This window comes from Morone saxatilis, unplaced genomic scaffold (assembly GCF_004916995.1).
Source record: "Morone saxatilis isolate NCDOM2014 unplaced genomic scaffold, NCSU_SB_2.0 Contig19, whole genome shotgun sequence".
Lineage (NCBI taxonomy): Eukaryota > Metazoa > Chordata > Actinopteri > Moronidae > Morone > Morone saxatilis.
In genome coordinates, this window is record NW_023339751.1 from 8,989,756 (window position 1) to 9,014,726 (window position 24,971).

General features: G+C 41.4%; 1 protein-coding gene across 12 annotated transcripts in view; it reads left to right on the forward strand.

The window, feature by feature from the left end:
- The window catches only part of dst (dystonin), a 97,802-nt gene that overhangs the window by 67,440 nt on the left and 5,391 nt on the right, over nt 1–24,971 (forward strand). For all 12 annotated transcript variants that reach the window (XM_035663953.1, XM_035663962.1, XM_035663956.1 and 9 more), the window contains 38 exons: nt 4,486–4,647; nt 4,820–4,990; nt 5,295–5,461; nt 5,867–6,026; nt 6,265–6,591; nt 6,748–6,832; nt 7,912–8,153; nt 8,300–8,506; nt 8,631–8,750; nt 8,865–8,972; nt 9,062–9,280; nt 9,363–9,566; nt 10,119–10,350; nt 10,843–11,069; nt 11,161–11,283; nt 11,396–11,497; nt 12,176–12,277; nt 12,609–12,782; nt 13,004–13,159; nt 13,262–13,459; nt 14,095–14,223; nt 14,764–14,934; nt 16,047–16,202; nt 16,722–16,928; nt 17,215–17,334; nt 17,988–18,157; nt 18,252–18,411; nt 19,044–19,238; nt 19,320–19,448; nt 19,764–19,907; nt 20,144–20,332; nt 20,499–20,628; nt 20,805–20,968; nt 21,057–21,219; nt 21,309–21,463; nt 21,550–21,624; nt 21,744–21,761; nt 24,296–24,413. In XM_035663953.1, coding sequence (XP_035519846.1) covers nt 4,486–4,647; nt 4,820–4,990; nt 5,295–5,461; nt 5,867–6,026; nt 6,265–6,591; nt 6,748–6,832; nt 7,912–8,153; nt 8,300–8,506; nt 8,631–8,750; nt 8,865–8,972; nt 9,062–9,280; nt 9,363–9,566; nt 10,119–10,350; nt 10,843–11,069; nt 11,161–11,283; nt 11,396–11,497; nt 12,176–12,277; nt 12,609–12,782; nt 13,004–13,159; nt 13,262–13,459; nt 14,095–14,223; nt 14,764–14,934; nt 16,047–16,202; nt 16,722–16,928; nt 17,215–17,334; nt 17,988–18,157; nt 18,252–18,411; nt 19,044–19,238; nt 19,320–19,448; nt 19,764–19,907; nt 20,144–20,332; nt 20,499–20,628; nt 20,805–20,968; nt 21,057–21,219; nt 21,309–21,463; nt 21,550–21,624; nt 21,744–21,761; nt 24,296–24,413 — 6,079 coding nt within the window. The remainder of the gene's footprint in view (nt 1–4,485; nt 4,648–4,819; nt 4,991–5,294; nt 5,462–5,866; nt 6,027–6,264; nt 6,592–6,747; nt 6,833–7,911; nt 8,154–8,299; nt 8,507–8,630; nt 8,751–8,864; nt 8,973–9,061; nt 9,281–9,362; nt 9,567–10,118; nt 10,351–10,842; nt 11,070–11,160; nt 11,284–11,395; nt 11,498–12,175; nt 12,278–12,608; nt 12,783–13,003; nt 13,160–13,261; nt 13,460–14,094; nt 14,224–14,763; nt 14,935–16,046; nt 16,203–16,721; nt 16,929–17,214; nt 17,335–17,987; nt 18,158–18,251; nt 18,412–19,043; nt 19,239–19,319; nt 19,449–19,763; nt 19,908–20,143; nt 20,333–20,498; nt 20,629–20,804; nt 20,969–21,056; nt 21,220–21,308; nt 21,464–21,549; nt 21,625–21,743; nt 21,762–24,295; nt 24,414–24,971) is intronic.

Below are 24,971 nucleotides of genomic sequence, written 5' to 3' on the forward strand. Positions count from 1 at the left end.
GTGCTGTTACCATTTTAGGTCAAGTTTTGAAAGAGACAAGCCTGACTTCATGTGTTTACTCTTGTTTTTCACATGAGATTTGCAGGAGCTCCAGTGAGGGAGTACTGGTGTATGTATATCTTTACGTGCACCTTAAAGGGCAGCTCTCGTGACTCAATGCTACTGGGGGGTTGGCGTGGGTGTCTTTTCTCACTGTTCAGACATTACATCAGTGGCTCTTGCAATTCATAAAGGAATTTCTACCAACTGAATCACACTTTCGCTAACCCTTTTCATTGAAGTTGATGAGGGGAAAAAAGTGTCACTGTGACGATGTAGTGTAGTTTACTCACTGCCCCGTAGCAATGACACACTCTTCTTAAAGTGAAACATGAAACTTCTACGGGCCAGTTGCTATACAAGTAGAGTGCACATTGTTTTGCTGTATGGCAATTATGTTGAGTTTTTTATTCGTCAAAGGTTTTTAGTGTTTGTTTCCAAAGCAGACCTACGTCTTAATTGTTAAAGCAGGCCTCGACTGAACCTAAATGGCAGAAGTCGAGTTTGAAAACAATAGAGATTTGTGACAATGACGTGTCAACCCATTAATTAATAGTTTAATGTTGTTTGAGACCTCTGGTTCCTCTGGTGATCAGCGGACTTTACCGGGTTTTATAGTAAATACAATAGTGTCAGTCTGCTTGGTTTTGCTAAAGTGCTATCTAATCTATCTTTTGATTTGATCATTTATTCATCGTTCAAGTCATTTCTTTAAGCAAAAATGTTGGTTTAATATGATATCTTCCACATAGAGAGCACATGTTTCTCTCTGTGTCTGACTCAAACTTGGCCCTTAGTTGCGGTTGCGCTGTCGTATAAACTCCTCTATGCCCGATTGTTTGGGGAGGCTGATGAGAGGTGAAATTGTAAAAGCTTTTTTCAGTTGTTTGAGCAAAAATGTGTCCTCTTTTAAACTTTCAGCTTTAGGTCTGCAGTGCTTAAATAAAATGCAGCATTCACAATTTATGTAAAGTTCACAAAGTATTTTAAGTTATATGGCGCAGTGGGGACAAAGGGACGTGCAGCAGCCAGGAAAATGACTAGAGGAATAATTTGTATTCATACACGTACATACAAAAGCCTAAATATTTAAGAAGTATCCGGGTTCCAGTGGCTGAACATCCTTTTTTAAAATCCCACTAGATCTTAACCGCTTATTTATCTCTGCCAGGGTCCTCCTTCTGTCTTCTTTCATGCGTGCGTGTGTGGACAAAGAATTGGGATTGTTCAGCTCCTTACTGAGCTACTGTGGTGTAGACAATCCAGGAAACAAAAATAAATTCCTTTCATTATCTTCTCTATCCTCCTTTCTTCTCCTACCCCGGTCACTGGACATAAAAAGTGCCTTCATGCACTTGGCAGAGCCGTCGGTGTTAAATTACCTGGGACCTGTGCCTCCCTCAGCATTCCACAGTAATTAAGAATATCTGCAGGGTCCACAGCAACCGTCCACGGGAGGAAAAAGAGAGGGCAAAGGGAGAAAAAAGGAAAAATGTGTATCTATTTCAGCATAGTGTGATGTCATCAAAGTGGGAGCTGCTGCTTTTCTTTTTCTTTTTTCTTTGTGAAGTCAAAAAGAGCTGGTGTGTATCGCTTCCCCTCCCCTCATTCCCTCAGTCACTGAAAGGAAAAAAGACGAAAAGTGAGTGATTGTGTCAGGATGCGGAAGATGGCTTAGAAGTGAAGTCATATGGGCCATGCTGACATAAGGGGGAATTAGAAAGGGAAAAAAAGGGTCATGTGTCCACCAATCAACATGTGCCGGAGCGGCTCTGAGCACAAATGGAGTTGTGGCAGATGTTGTCTGAATAATGAGCGGGGGCGGGGCATGAAACCCTCTGCCAGGAGGGTGTCTGTCATTGCAAGGGAGCGATGAGAGAGAGAGGGCAGGCTTTTTTGTTTATCCAGGAGTACCAGCTCTCCTTAGAACTGCCCACACTTTTTTGGTAGAGCCTGCTGGATATGTCTGTGGATATTTTCACTTTGCACTGAAGATTTTTCCTTTGGCTCGCATTGGATGCTGCTGAGGATTTCGGGAGAAAAGAAGCACTTTGGATCAGAGGAATAGTGATTAAATTTTGGCAATGCGCTGAGAAGAGCCTGGAGGAATATTGTTGGGATAGGTGACTGTATTGAAAGACTGGATTTTCATTCCTGATTCAGTATGAAGCTGCTATACAGTCCTGGGATTTTTTTATATTGTTTGACTTGTTTGTATTTCTAAAGCCTTTATTTTTTAAAAATCTAGATCAACTTAATTGTGTCCATAGTGTTTGAAAGAAAATCTCCACAAGCAACTGTTGTTTTATTTTGAAAAATAAGTGGAAATCTTTACTATTTATTTGCTAACTTCTCATTCAAAAGAGGAAGAAAAATGATTATTTTGCACACAGTTGCTTCTCACATTGTGCTCCTTTTTAAAGTACCACGTGTGCAACATATACCTCAAAGGATTTCACTACATCCTTAATCTTTTCTTTGTCGTGACTAGTGACAATTGTTTTAGCATGGGCAAACCACTGAGCAGACCAGATTGCCTCAGACAAAACCCTTCCTGTGTGGGGAAGGGGGAGGAGGAGGACATGAACATTGATGACTGCTATGTGCCCCAGAGATCCATTTATGACACCGTCCGGCTCAATGAGCAGATAGACTCAGGCTCTAAAGGCAGCCTTTCTTCCCGACACTTCACAGGCACCCTACCTTACACTCACCGCACATTAGACCTCAGCAGCCTGTGTGGAAATGGAGCTCTCTCTGCTTCCAGCTCATTTGAGCTCCGGACCCGCAAACCTGCGATGCTGGATGAGCGTGCTGTCTTTGATGGACTTAAACTCAATGGGCACGTAATCAGGGCGACTGATACAGTGTTGCCTAAGTCACGTCTCCAGGGAGGAGAAAAGAAGGATCATCCACACCATCGGCGGTCGTGGCGGACTTTTGCCCCCACCAATTTGGGCGAGTATGCGAGCCGCAGTGGAACCTTGTGCTCAGGGAGTGTTGAGAGGCCGGGGTTGATCAATGGCAGGAGAGGGCAGAGTATGACCAGCTCACTGACATCTGAAGAGGACTCGGGTCTGTACAGCCCTACTGTGGAGAGGGAGCGACATGCTCATAGATCCAACAAAAGATCAGGCCCCGGTACAAGGAGCCTCTCGTCTTCAGAGGCAATGCATATGTCTGGGGACCTGAGAACGGGGCGATCACTCAGCTCAGGGCAGGAGGAGTTCCCTTTCTCACCTGCGAGGGACAACCGGTCCCTTTACCACAGTAGCAGCTTGGTCCAGGAGCAGCGACAAACTGAATCTGGTGTGGTGGATCTAAATGATACGCATACCTACAGCAATGGAGAGTACAAATACTCCACAGGGAGGTTATCCTTAGGGTCAGCCGCCAGGACTCAAAACGAAAGCTCTGGGTGGCGTTCCAGGACTTTAACAGACTATGATGAGCTATCCACTGCTGAGCTGTTAGAGGACGTGTCACCTCAGGACGACTGTGAGTTGGTTAGTGTGGTGGTGACACAGCCTGAGACACACGGAAACTCTACTGTAACTCTACCCGCAGACAGCCGTGCGGCAACAGAACCATGTACTGTGCAACAAGGAGCATCCAAATACAACATGGAGGAGCTGGAGGAGTTCCTGCAGTCAGTGGAGGCCTGTCTGCCTAAAAGTTTACAGACATTCCAGCACGCAGGAGAGCAAGAGATAGAGGCCTTACTGAATGCCATCGCTGCATGTCCTGAAATGGACCCTATGGGTTATTTCTCTCCACAGGTGCCCAAAAATATCCTCTTACCTTACTTCCGAGTTTTGCTCATTAGCCGGTAGGGCACATGTTTAACTAGATACAATTCTTTAGATGAGTTTTTCCTGGTTGCTGGCTTGGTGTTTTTCTTACATATCTTATTATAATAGGTTTTGCTCACTAGTTCAACCTGGAAGTCTGCATGTGTGATTGTGCACAGCTGTGCTTTTGTAGAGGCTGCTGACTGGTTAGAGAGTTGTTTATGTCAGCTGCATTTTTAACACTAAACCTGAGGTGATGTCGTGGCAATAATGTCTCTGGATTCTGGTAATTTCCTGGCATCATTTTGGACTTTTTTCAAATAAACAAATTATTTTTACTAATGGCTTTTGATATGTTTCAGAGAACAAATTGGTGTGAAGCTCAGTTACTCAAATTATTTTCAGAAGATAAGAGTCATGACGAGGAGCAATATTCTAATTAAACTGCAAATGGAGAATTATTCAGAATAAATCAAATACTTAATTTGGACAATTTCCCACAAAATCTAATAAAACTACTGCATCATTGAACTCTCTAATCTTAACAACTGCAACAGTAATCCAGTAGGTTTAATGAACCTTTAAATGAAACTGATGACATTGTAATTTGAGCACTTATAAAACATTTATCCTGATTTGTTCCATTTGTCTTCAGGCTTTCCAGAAAGACGACATTGATCCATTACAGACGCAGCTTCAAGACATTAACTTCCTCGGCCAGGGCCTGATCCAAACCGCCGCCAAAGGCACCAGCACCAGGAAGCTTGAGGATGACCTGGAGGAAGTCAGCACAAAGTGGAATACTCTCAATAAAAAGGTTATTTGTTTTATACTACCAGTCTGACTGGTTGATCTTTGCCTGATATTGGCAGTGTAATGAGTCATTCGTTCATACTATTTGTTATAGTGTTATCCTTTGATGTGTTAGTGGGTGCAGTTTAAGTCGGCTTTAAAACAGGTGACATCTATATTTACCATGTGGTCTGCAGATTGCTGAGCGTTCAGCCCAGCTGCACGAAGCCCTGTTGCATTGTGGGAGATTCCAGGATGCTCTGGAGTCACTGCTCAGCTGGTTGACTGACACAGAGGAGCTCATGGCCAATCAGAAACCTCCATCTGCAGAGTTCAAAGTGGTGAAGGCGCAGATACAAGAGCAGAAAGTAAGTCAGTGTCACGTGGTACAAACACATAAACACATAAAACACAGACATAAAACACACCAGCAGTTCTATTTCAATCTTTCCACTTCAAGACTAGAAAACAAACTCAACATTATGACTTTGCCGTTCATCTTATTTAATTGACATCCATTGTTAAACATGAGTGTGGTACACAAAGCTTTTAGTTTAATGGACACTTAATTTGCGCCTGTTAGATTTACTGTTTTTCACCACCAAGCAATTCTCGTGCTGAGAGCATGTTAAAGGCGCCCAATAACTCTCGTCCTTTGTTTGCCTTTGACAGCTCTTACAGAGACTGCTGGATGACCGAAAGCCAACAGTGGAGCTGATAAAAAAAGAGGGAGGGAAGGTTGCAGAACTGGCAGAGTCTGTGGATAAGGAGAAGGTTGCAAAAGAGATCGAATGCCTGGGGCAGAGGTGGGACGCTCTGCTCAAGAAGGCTGAAAACAGGTCTGTATAAACACCTGTAATATTAAACTCCCCTCTAAACACAATGCTTCAGTACGCTTCAGAATGAAATGTTTTTGTAATATTTAGAACCTAATTGAATTGTTGCCTAGATTTAGATCTGGGAAAACGTATTATCTTAGTATCAAACCCCTAAATTCACCTTTACTTTCCTCCTAATGAAGCTTAATTATTATACTATAATTCATTAAAACAAATCATCATCATCATCATCAATCATCAAAACATTATAGGAAACACGCTTATTTGACGTCCTCTCCAGAATTCGATGCCACTCTGATGTTGTGTTTTTAATAGGTTTGGCTGAAATAAACTTGTCTGTCACTCTGTCTATTACTGTACTGTGTTTCTAATCCACTGCTGTTATTATCTGCATAAATGTGTCAGGCACAAGCAACTAGAGAGCATCTTAGTCGTCACTCAGCAGTTCTATGAGACCCTAGAGCCCCTGAGCGAGTGGCTCACAGCTACAGAGAAACAAGTGGCCAACTCCGAACCCATCGGTACTGAGACGTCTAAACTGGAAGATCAGATCTCTCAGCATAAGGTAACATCCATCGTCTTACATTGTTACCATATGTTTGTGGATGTTTTTGTGACACAGATCAGTTCTGTTCTGTTCTATCAATTCAGTTTCATTCATTTTGCTCATTACTTTAAGTTTGTGCTTTTCATTATTTCCCATTCCGTTTTTCATTAAATTTATGTTTCATATTTTTGTTTTATGTGTGTGTTTTGTGTTTTTGTCATATCTCCTTGGTTTGTTTCCCATACCCTGTGGTCAGGCCTTAGAGGAGGAGATAATGAATCACAGTAAAGACCTGTTTCAGGCCGTCAGTCTGGGTCAGATGCTTAAAACTGTGAGCTCAGTGGATGATAAGGAGTTTGTTCAGTCCAAACTGGACACCACCCAGGCCAGTTACATAGAGCTCCAGGAGCGATGCAGGAGGAAAGCCGAGATGCTGCAGCAAGCTCTGTCAAACGCCCAGCTGTTTGGAGAGGACGAAGTGGCCCTCATGAACTGGCTCAACGAGGTGTACACAAGGCTGAGTGAGGTGTCCATTGAGGACTACAATATAGATGTTCTTGAAAAGCAGCTGGCAGAACAACGGGTATACACTCCTCTTCAGGCCAGGCATTATGTTGTCCTTTCATTTAAGTTGCATCAATCATGTCTCATTTGATTTTAGTGATTTGTGTTGTCATGCATTATTTACAGTGGGAAGTTTCTTGTCACTTCCAAAGACCATTTTGTGTTTTCCTTTCAGGCACTGCAAAGTGATATTGAGCTGAGGAAGCAGAATGTTGACCAAGCCATTTGTAATGGGATGGAGCTTCTGAAGCAAACAACAGGCATGTCTGACTTCTATCACAGTCTTTGTAAAACACATCATAACGTTTTCTGCCTTATTTAGGAAACCTTTCAACAGTCACAAGTCTTTCAGAATCTTAAATAACAAATTTAGTTGAAATCAAATTTTCAGAAAGCACTGGCAGTGTCCCATCTGATAATGGAGTTCCCTTTCAGTTGGTTCACTCAGTACAACCTATATAGTTTGGTATGTCACACCCCCACGTGGCCTGACCTCACCGCACTTTAGTTTGGTCCTTTCTGCTGGGTCTTTGATGCGCTAGAGTGCTGGAGGTTAAACTCCGGTTCCATGGCTACTGTGCAGTTCTGCATGTCCCATATTATATGTGTTGTAGTGAGTGAATTAACTGAAAAGAAACGAAATGTTATGACTATAACTTCTGTTCCCTGAAGGAGAGAAATTAGGTACAACACTTTTGTTGCCATGCTGTGCAGCTGGGCTCAGTGAAGAGCGGCTATCATACTGAAGGAGGACTGTGATGACGGAGGTTTATATGTGCAGTCAGGGCTGCACATACGTCACCACAGGTCATCTGCTTAAAGGCGTGAATAGACGTGCCTTCAGTCAGGCCAAGGCGGGGTGTGATGTCCCATATTATATGTGTTGTACCTTGTTCTACTCCTTCAGGGAACAGTTGAATTCATAAGATTTTTTTGTAAAACCACAGTGTATTGTTTTTTTCACTTTGTTTCTTGTATGAAATAACAGATATAACATGTAAATTAGTGAGCTTTAGAGGTGCTGTGTCCACCTGCTTTCAGTCTTTATGCTAAGCTAAGCTAACCAACTGCTCTCTACTAGAAAGCGTATTTCCCAAAGTGTCAAACTATTTCTTTAATTGTCAGTGGGTTAATATTTGGGTGCAAAGTATGGAATTTGTTGAAATCTATTTTGAACATGCATTCATTCTTGTTTTGGCATATTACAAGTACCTATGGCATTGAAATGTATTATTTGTCTTTAAAACATCTCACATCACTAACATAATTTGTGCACAATGCTGCTTTCTACAGCAGGAATAATAAAATGTATGTATGATATTTTACTTTCTATTTCTAGGTGATGAGGTGATTGTTATTCAAGGCAAACTGGATGGAATAAAAACAAAGTATGCTGAGATCAACTCTATGAGTGACAACGTTTCGAAGAAATTGGAGCGGGTTTTGAGTCTCTCTACTAAGCTGCAACATACCCACGACAACCTGAGCTCCTGGCTAGAGAAAGCAGAGGCTGAGAGTAGCGCTTTTGCTGATCAGGAGCCAGTGGGCGAGCAGCTCATTCATGCACAAAGCAGGCAGAAGGTAATAGTTTCTACAATAAAAGTTCATATTCGCCCCTAAAGAAATAAATACCAAATGTAGCTCCAACATAAAAACCTCTAACACTTACTGAGCTGCTTCGTTAAACTTATTTTGATGTTTTCTTTGTGTCATGTAATCCTGCCCAGGCCTTGCTGAAGGAGACCAAAGACCAAAAACCCACAATAGACAAGCTGAATGAGTTAAGCAGTTCTCTCCTGGATCTGATCCCCTGGCACACTCGCGAGGGTCTGGACAAGCTGGTGACTGAGGATAATGAGCGGTACAGGGCCGTCTGTGACACCATCACTCAGCAGGTCGATCAGATCAACGCTGAAATACTGAAGTCACAGCAGGTAAACCCGAGAACAGCTTCTGTGTTTTTTGAAATTGCTTTTTTTGTATGTCAATTTCCGTATTTTCTGTTTAGGAGTTGAAACATTTTCAGCAACGGAAAATATATTTTTTGTCTATTTCCAGTTCGAACAGGCTACAGACACTGAACTCTCCTGGCTGACTGAAGCTGAGAGGAAGTTGCTGTCGATGGCCGAGATCAGACTGGAGCAGGACCAAACCACAGCCCAGCTCCAAGCACAGAAGGTTAGTGTGTGTGTGTGTGTATGGATAGACACAGGCCTCCATTTAAACAAAGTACAGTAAACACAGCGGTTTGTTTTGTAACATCGGGCCAAACTCACTCTACTGGTTTTCCAGATCTTCTCCATGGACATCATGAGACACAAAGATGCGGTAGATGATATTGTGAAAACAGGAAAGGCCATCATGAACAGCAAAAACCCAGAGGAGAAAGAAATCTTGAAGGTGAAAATAATTTATTTGCGATTACAAAATGTCAGTTACTATTAAGAATATGCACATTAATTAAAAGGATCTTCATGGTTTTCAATCAGGCCAAGATGCAGACTCTCTTGGAGAAGTACGGTATCGTCAGTCAGCTGAACTCGGAGCGCTGTCTGCAGCTGGAGCGAGCCCAGTCTCTGGCCAGTCAGTTCTGGGAGACCTACGAGGAGATGTGGCCATGGCTTCAGGAAACCTTGAGCAACTTCAGCCAGCTGCCTCCGCCTGCCATCGAGTACGAAACGCTCAGGCAGCAGCAAGAGGAACTAAGGGTAAGAATCCTACAGAAGCACGCGTTGAGCACAACACTCGTATTTAAGCAATGAAAAACCTAATTTGTCTCATCCTCTCCAGCAAATGCGAGAGCTGATTGCCGAGCACAAGCCCCACATCGACAAGATGAATAAGACCGGCCCTCAGTTACTTGAACTCAGCCCAGTGGAGGGAGAGCCCATCAGAGAGAAGTACACAGCTACAGACCAGCTTTACACCCAACTCAAGGCTGATGTAAAGCAGAGAGCTGCTACTCTGGATGAGGCCATCTCCAAATCCACCCAGGTGAGGAGCAGTTGTTTGCTGGGTGTTTTTATGGGAATGTTTTATTTTTCTTGGCTATTTTTTATTTATATTCCATTTTTTATGTCATATAAAGTTCAAATAGAGACCATAAGAAGATACAGCACAGTTGCTTTTCTTTAATGCGATGACCATGTTTTACTATCTAAAACTTTATGAATCATGTACATTTTGTATAAATTAAGTAGTGAAACATTTCCATAGCTCTTTTTTCATTATTTAATAATATAAAATATACTACTTACACATATACATACTTGCATACTTGAAACAATTAACCAAATATCAAAATAGTAAAATCATTTTCAGTTGATTGACAAATTGATTAATCCACTAATTGTTACAGCTCTACTTTGTTTACAGGTATTTATTTACAAATGGTTATGTCTAGAAATAGATTTCACAAAACAGTTATAAAATCGTTTCTTATTATAAATACAAGACAGCCAATCCCCATCTTTCTTTAGTGATATTATTACAGTAAATTACGTATAAATACAAACTGAAGCGTTTCCTGTCCTCGTTCTCCACCAGTTCCATGATAAAATTGACCCAATGCTGGAATCCCTGGAACGGATCGCTGAACGCCTGCGCCAGCCTCCGTCCATCTCGGTGGAGGTGGACAAGATCAAGGAGCAGATTACAGAAAACAAGGCTGTTTCTGTGGACTTGGAGAAACTGCAGCCCTCTTATGAGACACTGAAGCAGCGAGGAGACGAGATGATTGCGCGATCTGAAGGAGCAGACAAGGACATATCAGCCAAAGGTACATTACATATCAAGTCATCTTATTTGTGAATTAATAATGTTATTCCCTTTCTTTTTGTTATTTAATTGGATCCAGTTAGAAGGGTTATACCATAATAGGGCATTGGGATGATTAAAGGGCCAATAAGATGAATTGCATAATAAAAGGTCAACAGTAGGGAAAATATCCTTTAATTCTTCTCCTATCAAAACATGTGTAATCACTCTTAAAGTCCTTGGCTTAAGGTCTTAGTTTGAGTTTTGGCAAAGATTTTGTCCATTTGATTGTAAAAGCTTTCCTCCAGGTGTGGCTTTTAATGGGAATGCCAGTCTTTTTTTAGGTACAAGGAAAAATCTAAGCACCAGACAAGAGACCAAACTATTTCTCATTAAACCTGTAATGTGGGAGATGTGTACAAGCATGCTGATATTTCCTGTTTGTATCCTATATTTAATGTTGTTAATGGATTTATTCTATACTGTATTCATTGTAATTGTCATACTTTCCAAGCTGTACAAGACAAACTGGACCAGATGGTGTTCCTCTGGAGTGACATCCAGGCCTTGCTGGAGGAGCGTGAGGCGAAGCTGCTGGATGTAATGGACCTGGCAGACAAGTTCTGGTGCGACCACTGCGCTCTCATCGTCACCATCAAAGACAGCCAGGACCTGCTGAGAGAGCTCGAGGAGCCCGGAGTCGATCCTTCAGTCGTCAAACAGCAGCAGGAGTTTGTGGAGGTCAGACAGAAGATGGAGTTATTGAATAAACCAAATGAAAACTAAGAGAGATTTCTTTGTTTTAAACTTGACTTGCTTTTTATTCCTACAGGGATTTAAAGAGGAGATCGACGGGCTGCAGGAGGAGCTTGATGTGGTTCAAAACCAGGGTGCAGAGCTTATGACTGCCTGCGGGGAACCCGATAAACCTGTGATAAAGAAGAGCATTGATGAGGTAATATATAACATTCAAAACCATCTTTACACGGACACTTTGATTGCCGATACTTCCACTGTTTTGTTTACCTGCGTATGGCTTCTGGTGAAGTACTCGTGTCATTTTCCAGGTGAATTCAGCATGGGAAAATCTCAATAAGACTTGGAAGGAGAGAGCGGAGAGACTGGAAGAAGCCATGCAGGCTGCTGTGCAGTTTCAGGACGGCCTGCAGGTACTTTATCGTATTTAATCTGAAATAATTCTCTAAACAAAATGATGAAAGGATTTTCAAGTGTGACACAGTAAGATGTTTTTAAATCCTAGGATTTTTTTTTACTTTGTGCTAAAGTTTTTATTAAACTTACCACAAATCCTTATTGTAATACGGACTTTTTCATTACCGTTATTCTTTATTTATCTTTATTGTAAAACTAATAGTAGAACATACTTGTTCATCAAGATACATGCGTTTGAAAGTTAAACACACAGAGTGATCCAGCCAGTTTTTAAGGCCTTCAGATGAAACCACAGACTACATCGTTTTTTATTGCACTTGGTTGAAGTGATACAACATTTTATGAGAGGCCTATTAATTTTGAAACAATAAACACAAACCGCAGTGCTTCTCTATATTTAGCTCAAACGTTAACTCGTTCTTCTTAGAAAGGAAGAGTCCTCGAAACAGCTGCTATATTTTACGCACTCCTTTAAAATAATAATATTAAAGTTTTAAGTTCAAGGCTTGTTTTTCCTTTTTAATGTTTGTTTACCTAATTTTACAACCATATAGATTTACTACAGACCAACTGTAAGATTCAGTGCATAGCACCACACTAAATGTGAAACGTGACTCCCTGTGCGCTAAGCTTTGTTTTCTTTCAGTAACAATGGTTTTCCACCTTGTACGCAGGGTATGTTTGACTGGGTGGATATTCTGGAGAGCAAACTGGATTTAATGTCACCTGTAGGCACGGACCTGGAAACTGTCAAGCAGCAGATTGTAGAGCTCAAGGTACAGTCTTGTATTTGTGTTTAAATGTGCAACAGCATAATATTATTTTATGCTGAAAACATGATGATTCACTTCTGCCCTGGTTTATTGATTTACTTCTTTAACTTTACTTCAGTATTCACATGTACCAGCTGTGTTTATGTTAAGTGCTTTATTCATAACCTGTCCCAATTGGCCTGTTTTGTACAGGTACAAACGGTACAAAAAGAAAAAGCTTCATAAAGTAGTCCTTTGATGTACAATAATATCTACTAGGGCCATTCTATTGTCCATAAAGCTTTGTACTTCTGTTGACTGATTGGGTGTACCACTGTATGTGTCGGTGTTTCAGGAGTTCAAAGGAGAGGCGTACCAGCTGCAGATCGAGATGGAGCGCCTGAACCACCAGGCGGGGCTCCTGCTGAAGAAGGTGACGGAGGAGGCAGATCGCTGCGCCATCCAGGAGCCAATGTCTGAGCTCAAGATGCTCTGGGACAACCTGGACGAGAAGATCATCAGCCGGCAGGTCAGGAAAGGGACACGTGGAGAGGAAAAGTTTAAATAAAATTATATATCTTAATTTGAAAATACTGATATCTAGACATATACATAACTCATCTTCAGCTCTTTGTGGGCTAGAAAACTCAACAGTGGCCGTAAACAGGCCGTGGAATGTGTTGTGTCGTATGCATGTCAAGCGCTTTCACTCGCTGCAATATCTAATGGTTTAATCTGTCATTAATCCAGCATAAACTGGAGGGAGGCCTTCTGGCACTTGGACAGTTCCAGCACGCACTGGACGAACTGCTGGCCTGGATGAGCCACACCGAGGAGCTGCTCAATGAACAGAGGAAGGCTGGAGGAGACCCCAAAGCCATCGAGATAGAACTCGCCAAGCATCATGTACGGCAAAAGTTGACCACACTACGTTTCATGATTTTCAGATTTATTGTCAGATCCATCCACTCAACATCTTGCCCTTTCTGGCTGCTTTTGTCTTTTCAGGTTCTCCAAAATGATGTGTTGGCTCATAAGGCGACAGTCGAGACCGTCAATAAGGCCGGCAATGACCTGGTGGAGTCCAGCGCTGGAGAGGAAGCTTCTAGTCTGCAGAGCAAACTGGAGAACCTGAACCAGCGGTGGAAAGCCATCCTGGAGAAGACGACGCAGAGGAAGCAACAACTGGAGAGTGCTCTGCTTCAGGTATAAAAATGATCATCAACAGACCTAGATCTTATTTCTATTTATTTTTGCTGTGCTTATTCAATAAGCTATGATTGATTCTTTTCTCCAACAAGTATGTCAAAGTCATAAAGGAGGAGTGATTCCTATCTCTATCCTCCTCTCATTCCTTTTGCATCCTGTGGAGTTTCTATTCATAACTTTGTCATTTAGTGGGGTGCTTTGATGTGAGGGGGTATATGAGAAACAGAAATATGTCCTGGATTTAGATTTTTATTCAAGAAATGTTTGAAAAGTTTCTTCAAAAACACATAATCTGTCCCAGGTTGAGAGGGTTTTTATAGATAAGGGTATTTATTGAAAAGTGTCAAAAAACACAATTAAAGAAGGAATAATTTGGTACTCTTAGTTAAGTACCATTCAGTTTTCACAGTTAATTTAAAATAAAAACAACACTTTATTTGTATGACGTGTGATCAAAGGCTTGAATTCATTACATTTCAGGCATGTTAATTTATACTGCAGATTGCCAGTTTTGGTAGCTAAATGAATCCAAGGAATTAATAACTCAGACATCCTCCTCTCTGAGCCATAGGTTGCTAACAATGAGAGTGTGTGACACCTTTTGTCCTGACTCAGGTTGTTTTGTGTTGCAGGCCCAAGGTTTCCATGGTGAGATAGAAGATATGCAGCAATGGCTGAAAGACACAGAACGTCAGCTGTTGGCATCAAAGGCTGTGGGAGGCTTACCAGACACGGCCCGGGAGCAGCTTAACGCCCATCTGGTATGTGTTTAACAATATGAAAGGCCGCGTACAGATGGCAGGCTTGTAAGGAGACGACTATGTCTTTTCTGTGTTTTATCTGAAGTGTGAAAATTAAATGACACTGCAAAATACACTAGTTGCATCCCCCTGCAGAAGATGACAAAAAGCCTGTGTAAAAGTGTATCAAATTGATTTAGCCATGTCAGACTATAATGAACTTAGGAATGTTCTCCCTTCTTTGTTTTCCTTTTCTCTAATGGAGAAACTCAAGACACTTTCACAACAAACGTTCCCTAAAGAAGCGTCAGTAGTGACATTTTATGGAACCAAAAACAGAGGGATTACCTGAAAGAAATGATTTTTTTATCAGATTAGTAACATTATACATGCCTCTGAGAGTCTCGGCTCATTCTTTCACCATTTTTGGGCTAGAACGTAAAAAATAAAGTGCACTGACAAATTCATCATACTGCATACTCTCACATTGTTATCCAAAACTAAAGTTGTAATTAAGCCTGTTTGACGAAAAGACTCTCCTTGTGTCATTGTGTCTTGCAGGAGTTGTGTTCTGCCTTCGAGGCGAAGGAGGAGCTGTATAGGGAGCTGATGAACAAGGGTCACCAGCTGCTCGCCGTGACGCCCGAGGGTCCGGACAGCAACACGGAGCAGGACCTCGCCAACCTGAAGGACAAATGGGAAGCCGTGCAGGGGAAGGTCGCTGAAAGAAAGGTATGGAGTTAACGTTGCGGTGAGGATGGCAGACACATTCACAACTTCAGCTTTAAGTCTCAGTGAAAGATCGGTGACATACACTTGAGCCATGACTCTGTTGTTTTAAGTCTCTAATCCCGGTGCAGATAATGAATGGTTTAAGGACAGAGAGCTGGCAAGGACACACAGGATGTGGTTACACTGTAGATCATAGCGGGCGAGCTGCTGTCTGAGTCAGCATGGAACAACAGTGGTCTTCTCTCATGTGTTGCCATAGTGAACAGTTGACAAGTGCAAAAAAAAAATAATAGCACTTAAACTAATATTTGAGCCAAAATAAACACTCATCACTCACTGTGTTATTCTTTGAAAAATCGTTTCCTTTGGAACAACATTTTCTCACTTTTGTGGCTACAGTAAATAACCATCATTTTACATGACAAAATATGATAAATAATTTCTCCCTCTACCACTCTCACTCCAGATATGGAGCTCCTCATTCTGGCTGCTTGAGAATTTGCTGTAACATTTTGCTTCCTATTTACTTTGGTCCTGGTCCCAGGAATTCAAAGTCTGCTAAATCTTAAAGCGGCACAGAGTTGCAGCTGCTAGCCAAAGCTCTCTGCGGCAGTGTGACACTCCTCTAGTCTAGTGTACTCTTCTTTTTTTTACAAGCGGAACCGAGATTTCTAATAATAATAATAGTAATAAAACTGACTAAACTAGTCCATATTTAGCAAAACTGTCAAAATGATCCACAATATATGAGAGAAACACATTATTACTCATAACTCTCATCAGGTCTGTAATGTCATTAACATGCCATGTGATGAGCCTGTGCCAGTGGCCTCGGCTGTAGCAAATGGATGTTTTTCAGCAATGGATGTTTCACTCATTCAATTAAAAGCTCATCATTCCTTTTTCTGCTTCACCATCAGCCTCTCCAGAGACATTAACTTCCTCTGTTTAAATAGAGGTCATGTGTGCAAAGTGTAATTGTTTTTTCCCCTGCTTTATCTAGTGTTGTAGCAACCACACCATGTTTGTTTTCAGCATAGTATAGTTTGATAGAGGTTGTAATAAAGAGAACAGTGGTTGTTTCTGTCCCTGATGATGTGTTGTGTCTACAGGTGAAACTAGAGGAAGCCTTTACACTGGCCACGGATTTCCACAACTCCCTGCAGGACTTCATCAACTGGCTAACCCAAGCAGAGCAGACACTGAACATGGTTTCACCCGCCTCCCTCATTCTGGAGACCATCATGTTTCAGATTGATGAGCATAAGGTAATGTTTGTACAGAGGGGAGGATTACAGCCTCTGGTGTAAAATGAAATGCTGATGACAGATGAAATATACAGTTAGGGTGACAATTTAAAACAAAAAACAACACACTCTCCATTCTCCCATAGGTGTTCAATTGATTCACATCATTTTCATTCTCATCAAACCACTCAGTGACCCCTCGTGTCCTGTATGAATGCATCTGCATTCGTCATGTTTGATTTTTTTAGTTTTTATGCAGTTCGAGGCTTTTATCCAGCTGTTACGATAGTGTGTCATTTCTTTAGCGAGTGGAAAATCCTTAATAATATTAGTATCATATACAAAAGTTTCACCAGCCAAATTCAGCATTTGGCTTTGCCATCAAGCCAACAATGACTCAATGACTCCATCTGCTTGGTCATTCAGCACAAAGGTCATTAGCACATCAATCACATGAATTGCATTACCTCCTCTGTCAACTGATATTATAATACCTGACATGAACCTCCCCACTCTTTGCTTTGTGCTGTTTTTGTGCAGATGTTTGTGACAGAGGTGAACTCACACAGGGAACACATCATTGACCTGGACAAGACTGGAACACATTTGAAGTATTTCAGCCAGAAACAGGATGTCGTCCTGATCAAGAACCTGCTGCTCAGTGTGCAAGGCCGCTGGGAGAAGCTGGTGCAGCGGTCCGTTGAGCGAGGTCGCCTGCTGGATGACGCCAGGAAGAGGGCGAAACAGGTAATGTTGTGTGCATATTCATACTGGGTTTGAAATATGCATTGTTTCACTGCTGTTAGGACTTTTTTATTATCATTGGAAAGCTCTGGAAATAGTATATGAAGCCTGTTTCATATTCTGTCTGCAGCTTATTATAGCATTTTCATTAGCGCGGGCCCTCTTCTGTTCCTTGGGCTTAAAAACGTAATCATCTGAACATTTAACAGGACTCGGCAATAAATCAAGTGAAATCATACCTTTTTTTCAAAATGCTTTACACCGCGATTGTTTCTTTATCCTTCATTAGTTCCATGAAACTTGGAATAAGCTGATGGAGTGGTTGGACGAATCTGAGAAGACTCTGGACTCAGAAGTGGAAATTGCCAATGATCCGGACAAAATCAAGACGCAGCTGGCGCAGCACAAGGTGACCGAGCATCGTCTTATCACGGTTTACTGGAGAAAAGAATTAAAGTTAAAATAACCAGGGACGTTTGACGGAAATCTACAGCAGAGTTTCATTTATTTAACATAAGTCATGCATCTACATTTTTGAATTATGGCACAGCTCTTTATTGCACAATGCGTAATGTATGAGAGTTAAAGGCAGACAATCCCAACAGGGAAAGCTATTTATGGGAATTTACATTACCTACAGAACGCATTAAACATGCATTAGCTTGCGACTACCCACTCCCCTCTTGTTGTTTCTGCAGTGTTATGCAGGGATGTTGTGCTAATCCATTCATAATCCCGGGATGGACCAAATGTATTAGGGATGACCTTGCTTTTGGATACTTTTAATCTCTGTGGAGTAGAGGTTCTTGAGTTTTGACCTCTTTTTTTGTTTCCCTCTCAGAATACTGTTTTCTTAATCACAAAACACAAACACACACACAGATTAGGATGCTGTCTGTCATGCCAACGGTAGCAGGAAGAAAATCCTCCAAGAAACAATCTACTACACTCAGCTATTGTCAGCTTGTTCATTTTCTAAATGCAGTTAAATAACCTTAATTGGTTGGATGATGGACTTTAGACGGGGAAGAGCTTTTTGATGACAATGTGTCTCATTCACAGGAGTTCCAAAAAGCTCTGGGCAGCAAACACTCAGTGTATGACACCACCACTCGAACAGGGCGGGCCCTGAAAGACAAGACCTCCCTTCAGGATGATAATCAGAAGCTGGACGACATGCTGAGTGAACTGAGGGATAAATGGGACACTGTTTGTGGCAAGTCAGTAGAAAGGTAAGGATACGTCTTCCCACGGTTTTTTCTTCATGAGCTATTAGTCAGTTACTTCATTCATCATTCACCGTTAATGATTTGTGTTTTCCTGCAGACAAAACAAGCTTGAGGAGGCCTTGTTGTTCTCTGGCCAGTTTACTGACGCTCTCCAGGCTCTCATTGACTGGCTGTACAGAGTGGAACCTCAGCTGGCTGAGGACCAGCCCGTACACGGAGACATAGACCTGGTTCTCAACCTGATAGACAACCACAAGGTAGAACACCACCCCAGGATGACCCAAATCTCCAAGAATGTCCCACTTTGTTGATCTGTTAGTTGAACGGCAGTCTTTAGTGGCAGCATCGAAACTTCACTTTCAAAAACAAGCTGCATTCACACCGCCCTTTCCTTTCTTCATTGATTGTTTCTTATCACAAAAGAAAACAAAGGACACTTAAACCCATACCAGGGTTGGACTATCAATTCAAACAACCAAGGGACTAGCATTGTGGTACCTTTCCACTGAGAGTCCCTGTTTTCTGTCCAGCAAGGATGTTTGGAAAACTGATGCTGTCACGTTTGCTAATTTCCAATGTTATTATTAATAATAATAACTGCACTACATCAGCAACAGAAGTAATTCTTGATTCTGTTGCACCAACAGCTGTGACTCTGTTGAAGGTGAATGTATTATGTAATCCACAAGTAAAGTTTCCCTTTGTACTTTTTTATTGAAAATATGAGCAGCAGAAATATGCTTGAATAACTAAATCTTACACACATCAGAAACTGAGATGACCTTGAAAAAAGCAAACCTTTTTACCGATTCCTGTACAGTAGTAAAATTAGAAAAAAAATACAATTGTACGTTGCCTGACTGTGTCCTTCACTGCTTGGTCCCTGCAGGTTTTCCAGAAGGAGTTGGGAAAGAGGACAGTAAGCGTTCAAGCCCTCAAACGTTCAGCCAAGGAGCTGATTGAGAGCAGCCACGATGACTCGTCCTGGGTCAAAGTCCAGATGCAGGAGCTGAGCACTCGCTGGGAGACGGTGTGCAACCTCTCGGTGTCCAAACAGGCCCGGCTGGAGCAGGCCCTGTGTCAGGTACCGTAGAGCCAGTACAGACATTAGATGTAAAAGGCTAACAGACTGTGAGCCTGACTGATCTGTGTCCTCTGGTTGCAGGCTGAGGAGTTTCACTCTACTGTTCATATCCTGCTGGAATGGCTGGCTGAGGCAGAGCAGACTTTGCGTTTCCATGGCAGCCTGCCTGATGATGAGGAGGCTCTGCAGGCACTTATCGAACAACACAAGGCAAGCAATGCAAATATTTCTTAAGTTTAACGTTATTTATACGTTTATATTTACATTTTATAATTTGACAGTTTGGTTTAGGGAATAAATGAAACATCCTGGTATGTTTAACAGTTAAGACCCTGATTCTGTAATTACACCATATCATCTTCCATGCCAAAAATGCAGTGCTGTAGATATTTTTCTTAACTATGATTTCATCTCCTTGCCTTGATCCAATATTAAAACAACCTTGTGAGCAATGCTTCATTTTTATGTTTGCTGAAAATAATCCAATTGTGTATCTAAACTCTTTTCCATTTGCTGCTTTTTAAGGAGTTCATGAAGAAACTGGAGGAAAAGCGAGTGGCCCTAAATAAAGCAACCAGTATGGGGGAGGCTATTCTGACCATCTGCCATCCAGACTCCATCACAACCATCAAACACTGGAACACCATCATTAAAGCCCGGTTTGAAGAGGTCAGTTCACAGCTGCATGCTTGCATACATGCCTTTCCGCTCTGTCATACCCACAGGTATGACAGAATCGCACAGTTTGGATCCTTCAAGCTGCAACAATTAAGTTACCATTTTTACCATAAAGATTGGTGCTGTGGATTGGCACCTATGTACACTTCTACGTGCCTCTTCACACACAATAAACTGCTCTGTCTCTATATAGTATGAGTGATGTGTGTTTGATGTTACCGTTACAGGTGCAGGCTTGGGCCAGGCAGCACCAGCAGCGACTGGCCAACGCCCTCACTGAGCTGTTGACCACTCAAGAGCTGCTGGAGAATCTGCTGACCTGGCTACAGTGGGCTGAGACCAACCTCAACGATAAGGACAAGGAGCCGCTGCCGCAGGAGATTGAGGAGGTCAAAAGCCTCATAGCAGAACATCAGGTAAAGTAAACTGCAGATACAAAGTAGTTTTTTTCTTCAGGTGAGCAAACTTTAACCACTGCTGCTCATATCAAAAGTGTGTTTGTAGCATCTTCTGATTATAGTAGCTGACAGTAGTAAGTGTATATAAACCAAACTGGAAGCATACTTATCGCTTCCCCTGCAGGCATTCATGGAGGAAATGACCAGGAAGCAACCAGATGTTGACAAAATCACCAAGACACACAAAAGGAAGGCTGCTGTGGAGCCCCCGAACCAGTCTCAGATCCCAGTGCTCGGCAAAGGAAGACCTGGAAGTATGTATCCCACAAATACCCCTCATGGGGCGTGACCCCGAGCCATCTGGCCCGGTGTTGAGTCACTGCAGGGTGACACAACATCCTCATCTCACTCATTTTAGCACCTGGAATGATGTCATTGCTACTCTATTCTTCCTGATTACATGATGAAGGTGTTTGTCTTTTCCTTACAGGAAAACGTTCTCCCACACAAACCATGTACGCGTCAGCAACACAAGCTCCCATTGAAACCAAGAACCCCCGGGTTAACCTGCTGGTCACTAAGTGGCAGCACGTGTGGCTGCTGGCGTTGGACAGAAGGAGGAAACTCAATGATGCCATGGACAGACTGGAGGAAGTAAGCTCAAACCTGCTCTCTGTATTATTGCATTCTGTAGTTTTTGTGCTTTTCTGGTTGCTCATATGAGCCTCTGTTTTCTGTGCAGTTGAAAGAATTCGCCAATTTCGACTTTGATGTGTGGCGGAAGCGCTACATGCGCTGGATGAACCATAAAAAGTCCCGTGTCATGGACTTCTTCCGCCGCATTGACAAAGATCAAGACGGCAAGGTGACACGACAGGAGTTTATAGAAGGCATTCTCTCCTCCAGTAAGTGTCCAGCATTCAAACTCACATCTGAACAACATGTACCAGCCAGCAAAATGCTCATTTTGTAACGCTTGACTGCTCTTCAATAGAATTCCCTACCAGTCGTCTGGAGATGAGCGCCGTAGCAGACATATTTGACAGAGACGGCGACGGCTACATTGACTACTATGAGTTTGTGGCAGCTCTTCATCCCAACAAGGATGCTTACAAACCACTAACAGATGCTGACAAAATTGAAGATGAGGTGAAACAAATGCTCATGCCCAGAATTTTTAAATCTAGACACATGTTTCGGTAATTGTGGTGCAATAAAATCATCTGTGTTTGCAGGTTACGCGTCAAGTAGCAAAATGCAAATGTCCAAAACGATTCCAAGTGGAGCAAATTGGTGCCAACAAATACCGGGTAAGCAGATTTGAACCTGTTACACTCTACGTCTAAGTGTTAAATGTGCTGCAAAATGTGTCAATACATGTTAAAAACAATAACCTTTCTATATTTTTTATTGTTCCTCTCATCACCAGTTCTACCTTGGAAACCAGGTACATATGAAAAGTCCTCTTTAGTTTTTTTTTAACCCCTCTGTTCTGTGCCAAAACCTTCTTCATTTACCATGTTTGCTTTTCCAATTAACGCTCTTGCCCAGATTCCTGGCTGATGTTTACAGACTGAAACTCAGAAGTAGGAATAAAGATCTATGGCCGTCTGATTTAACCCATAAGAAACACTGACCTAAGATGTGTTTTCAGTCCAACTATTTTATACTAGCTGAATATAATCAGAAGATAAAATTGGACTTAAAGGACTTAAAGTGATTAATGGAAGAAGGATGAAAGTGCCCTATGTGTTTTTTAAGTTTTATAGCATTTTTCAGGTTATTAAGGTTAGTTAAAAAATAATACAATCCAGGTGAAAATTAGTGTAGTAAATGTTTTATATATCTGCTTTTGAGTTTCAGAAAATATAATATTTAAGAGCCAATACCATTTCAGCCCATATTTTTTTATTGGTCCACGGGCATAAATTCATCCGCTGGGCAGTTTGGAAAATAATGCTTTCTGTGTGCTTGCCTTTGGCGCTTCAGTATCATGGAAATGATTTACCTCAACATTGGCTGACATACTTTTGTGTAACTGACGCTGTTTATTAATTTATTTTCATAGTCGGGAAACCTTGATGATGTCAATGAATTCTTTGCTTTAAATTTTTTACCTACTGAGTTATAATGTCTTGACCAATTGCATGTTGCAGCTTTAAAATTCATTGCTGATATGGGTTCACATGCCATATATGCTTTCTGCAGCTTGTTGGATTAAGACTAATAGTGGGAGGTGTTAGTAAGAGGGGATAGGGGCATTAGTGGTGGTTTGTGACTAGTTTGTATTGATGTATCACACAACAATGAATTTAAATAATTCTTTTGACAGTTTGGTCTGGTTCACTGCTTACATGACTCCTTAATCGGCGATGAGACAATAGCAAACAGGGAAAATCAAAATCTTACCCCCCACCTACACGTTGCAGTTTTGGAAAGCTGTATTCTGGTAAATGGTTATTCTTAAGATGTTTTCCTCCAGATCATCATCACCTTTAATGTATTTGATCACTAAAATCACCAGTGGCATTGAATCATTCTGATAATCATACAAGTGCAAGATTTTTTTTTTGTACCAGTTGAAGAGATATCATAAGATACTAGGCACTTAAGCGGAGAGTCATCATTGTTTGGTCATGTCTGCGTCTCACACTGTGGTGGATTAGACAGAAACTGATTTGAACCATTCCTCATGTCGTTCTCAGTGTGTCATTGGAGCTAGCTGCATTGGGTCTGCATCAGTGTCAATGCATCCTGAGTATTTTTGAGTCGTAGTTGTTAGAAAGTGCAACAAAGTGCTGGATTGCAGGAGATTGCTGTTTGTCCGCTTGATCGTGATGTGAAATTGTTTTTTTGACAGAAAGCATGCGGCTGTGATCGTCCGTGTGAATTATGTTTTTGTGCTAATGCTCATGGTCACATCCAACTGGCTGTCTCCCGTCTCCCCGTCACCTCATAAACCTCGAACCATTCACATCCATAACATGCTCAGTGTTCTTATGTTTGGTATGTGTGGTTGGTGAGATGAAGACATATTATTATACACCAGCGCCTCCTGGTGGTGTAATAATGTGCCTTCAGTTAATACTTTTTTCACAGGCTCAACCTGCAGCATTGACAGCAAACTGAAGCCAGGCACTGCCGGAATAAAGTCCGACGTTACAGCCTGAAACCACAAACACACACACACACACAGTTTGTGTAGCTGCTGTATATACTGTGCAGCTTTACATTACAATACAGAGCTCAAACTTGCTATAATCTGTAACAGATATTAATGTAGAGCCTGACTTCTGAATACATTTTGTGGCAGTAAAATAGCCCACTAAACTTAACAAATACTGTGATGAAGGAATCGCTTTTTAAGTTACCAGACATACTTTTTCCTGCATTTTGTTGTGCGATTTTGTTTCTAATTGGCCAAAATTATAATTATAGACACACACTACTATATACAATATCTGTTAATATTAGCTTGTAATTTGGACCCAACAATAAACGAGTAAGGCTCAACATCAAATGATCGTACGTATGAGGTACAAGTAAATGTTAGATGTGATAAAATGAACTCATTTAGTATTAATAAACTTGTATATAGTAATTTAGGAATAATAAAATCATATACACCAGCACACGTGAATAAAAGAAAACCAGTTGGATTGACCGTTGTGTAATTTGTGTCTTTGAGAATGAAAACTAAAAATGTATGTTTCTGTGTCATAATCCTGTTTGTGTAAATCTGTGCAACATTGAAAGGAAATCAGTCCTGAAGTGGACACAAAGCATCTTTTTAATTTATGCATGCAATAATTCAATTGAAGCTTTCCAATTCCACAAAAATCTAAATAACAAATTAATTCTTCACACCAGTCTGGTTTCCAGTGTTGCACAGCTTTTAGCCTGCAGTGAGTGAGTGCTCATACACAGGTCAGTGTTTTCACACGTCCCCTCTCTGTTTTCCTACTTTTACCCCCGCCGCAGTTCGGAGACTCTCAGCAGCTTCGGCTTGTACGGATTTTACGCAGCACTGTGATGGTGCGGGTGGGAGGAGGCTGGATGGCCCTGGATGAGTTCCTGGTGAAGAACGACCCATGTCGAGGTGAGTTCAAAAGTTCACCACCAGAAGTCACAATGCAGGGCTGATTAAAAACTAAAAGAAGGAACACATCCGATTTTGTCTAGAATGACAGGAATATTACAGCATTAATCCAGTTTTTAAATCTCTTTTGACAGGTGAACATGGTATTATAAAGATTATTTTATGAATATTTTAACAGATGCACAGTGAAAGTACTGTCTCTGAACCATTGCAGTCAAAACGGATGGTAAATGACACTGTCTAAGTACTATTTAATTGTTAAATGTTTAGCATGAGAATTACACACGTATACACTACATTAAACAAGATTAAAGTCAGCTAATCCATTTCCAAGTGAAAATTCTGTTAGAAAAAAAAAATATGGTGAATATTATTAGTGTTTCATTACTAAATCTAATAATTCAGAATAACTGTAAAGGTATTATGAGTATTTTCTCGTTTCCAGATCCATCAAAGCCTTTGGAGAGCTTAAGAGTCTAATCCTCCGTTTGAATATAGGTGGAAGTTACAGCTGTGACTGTCTTTTCTTTCTTTCTTTTTGTGGGACTGTGCTTATGA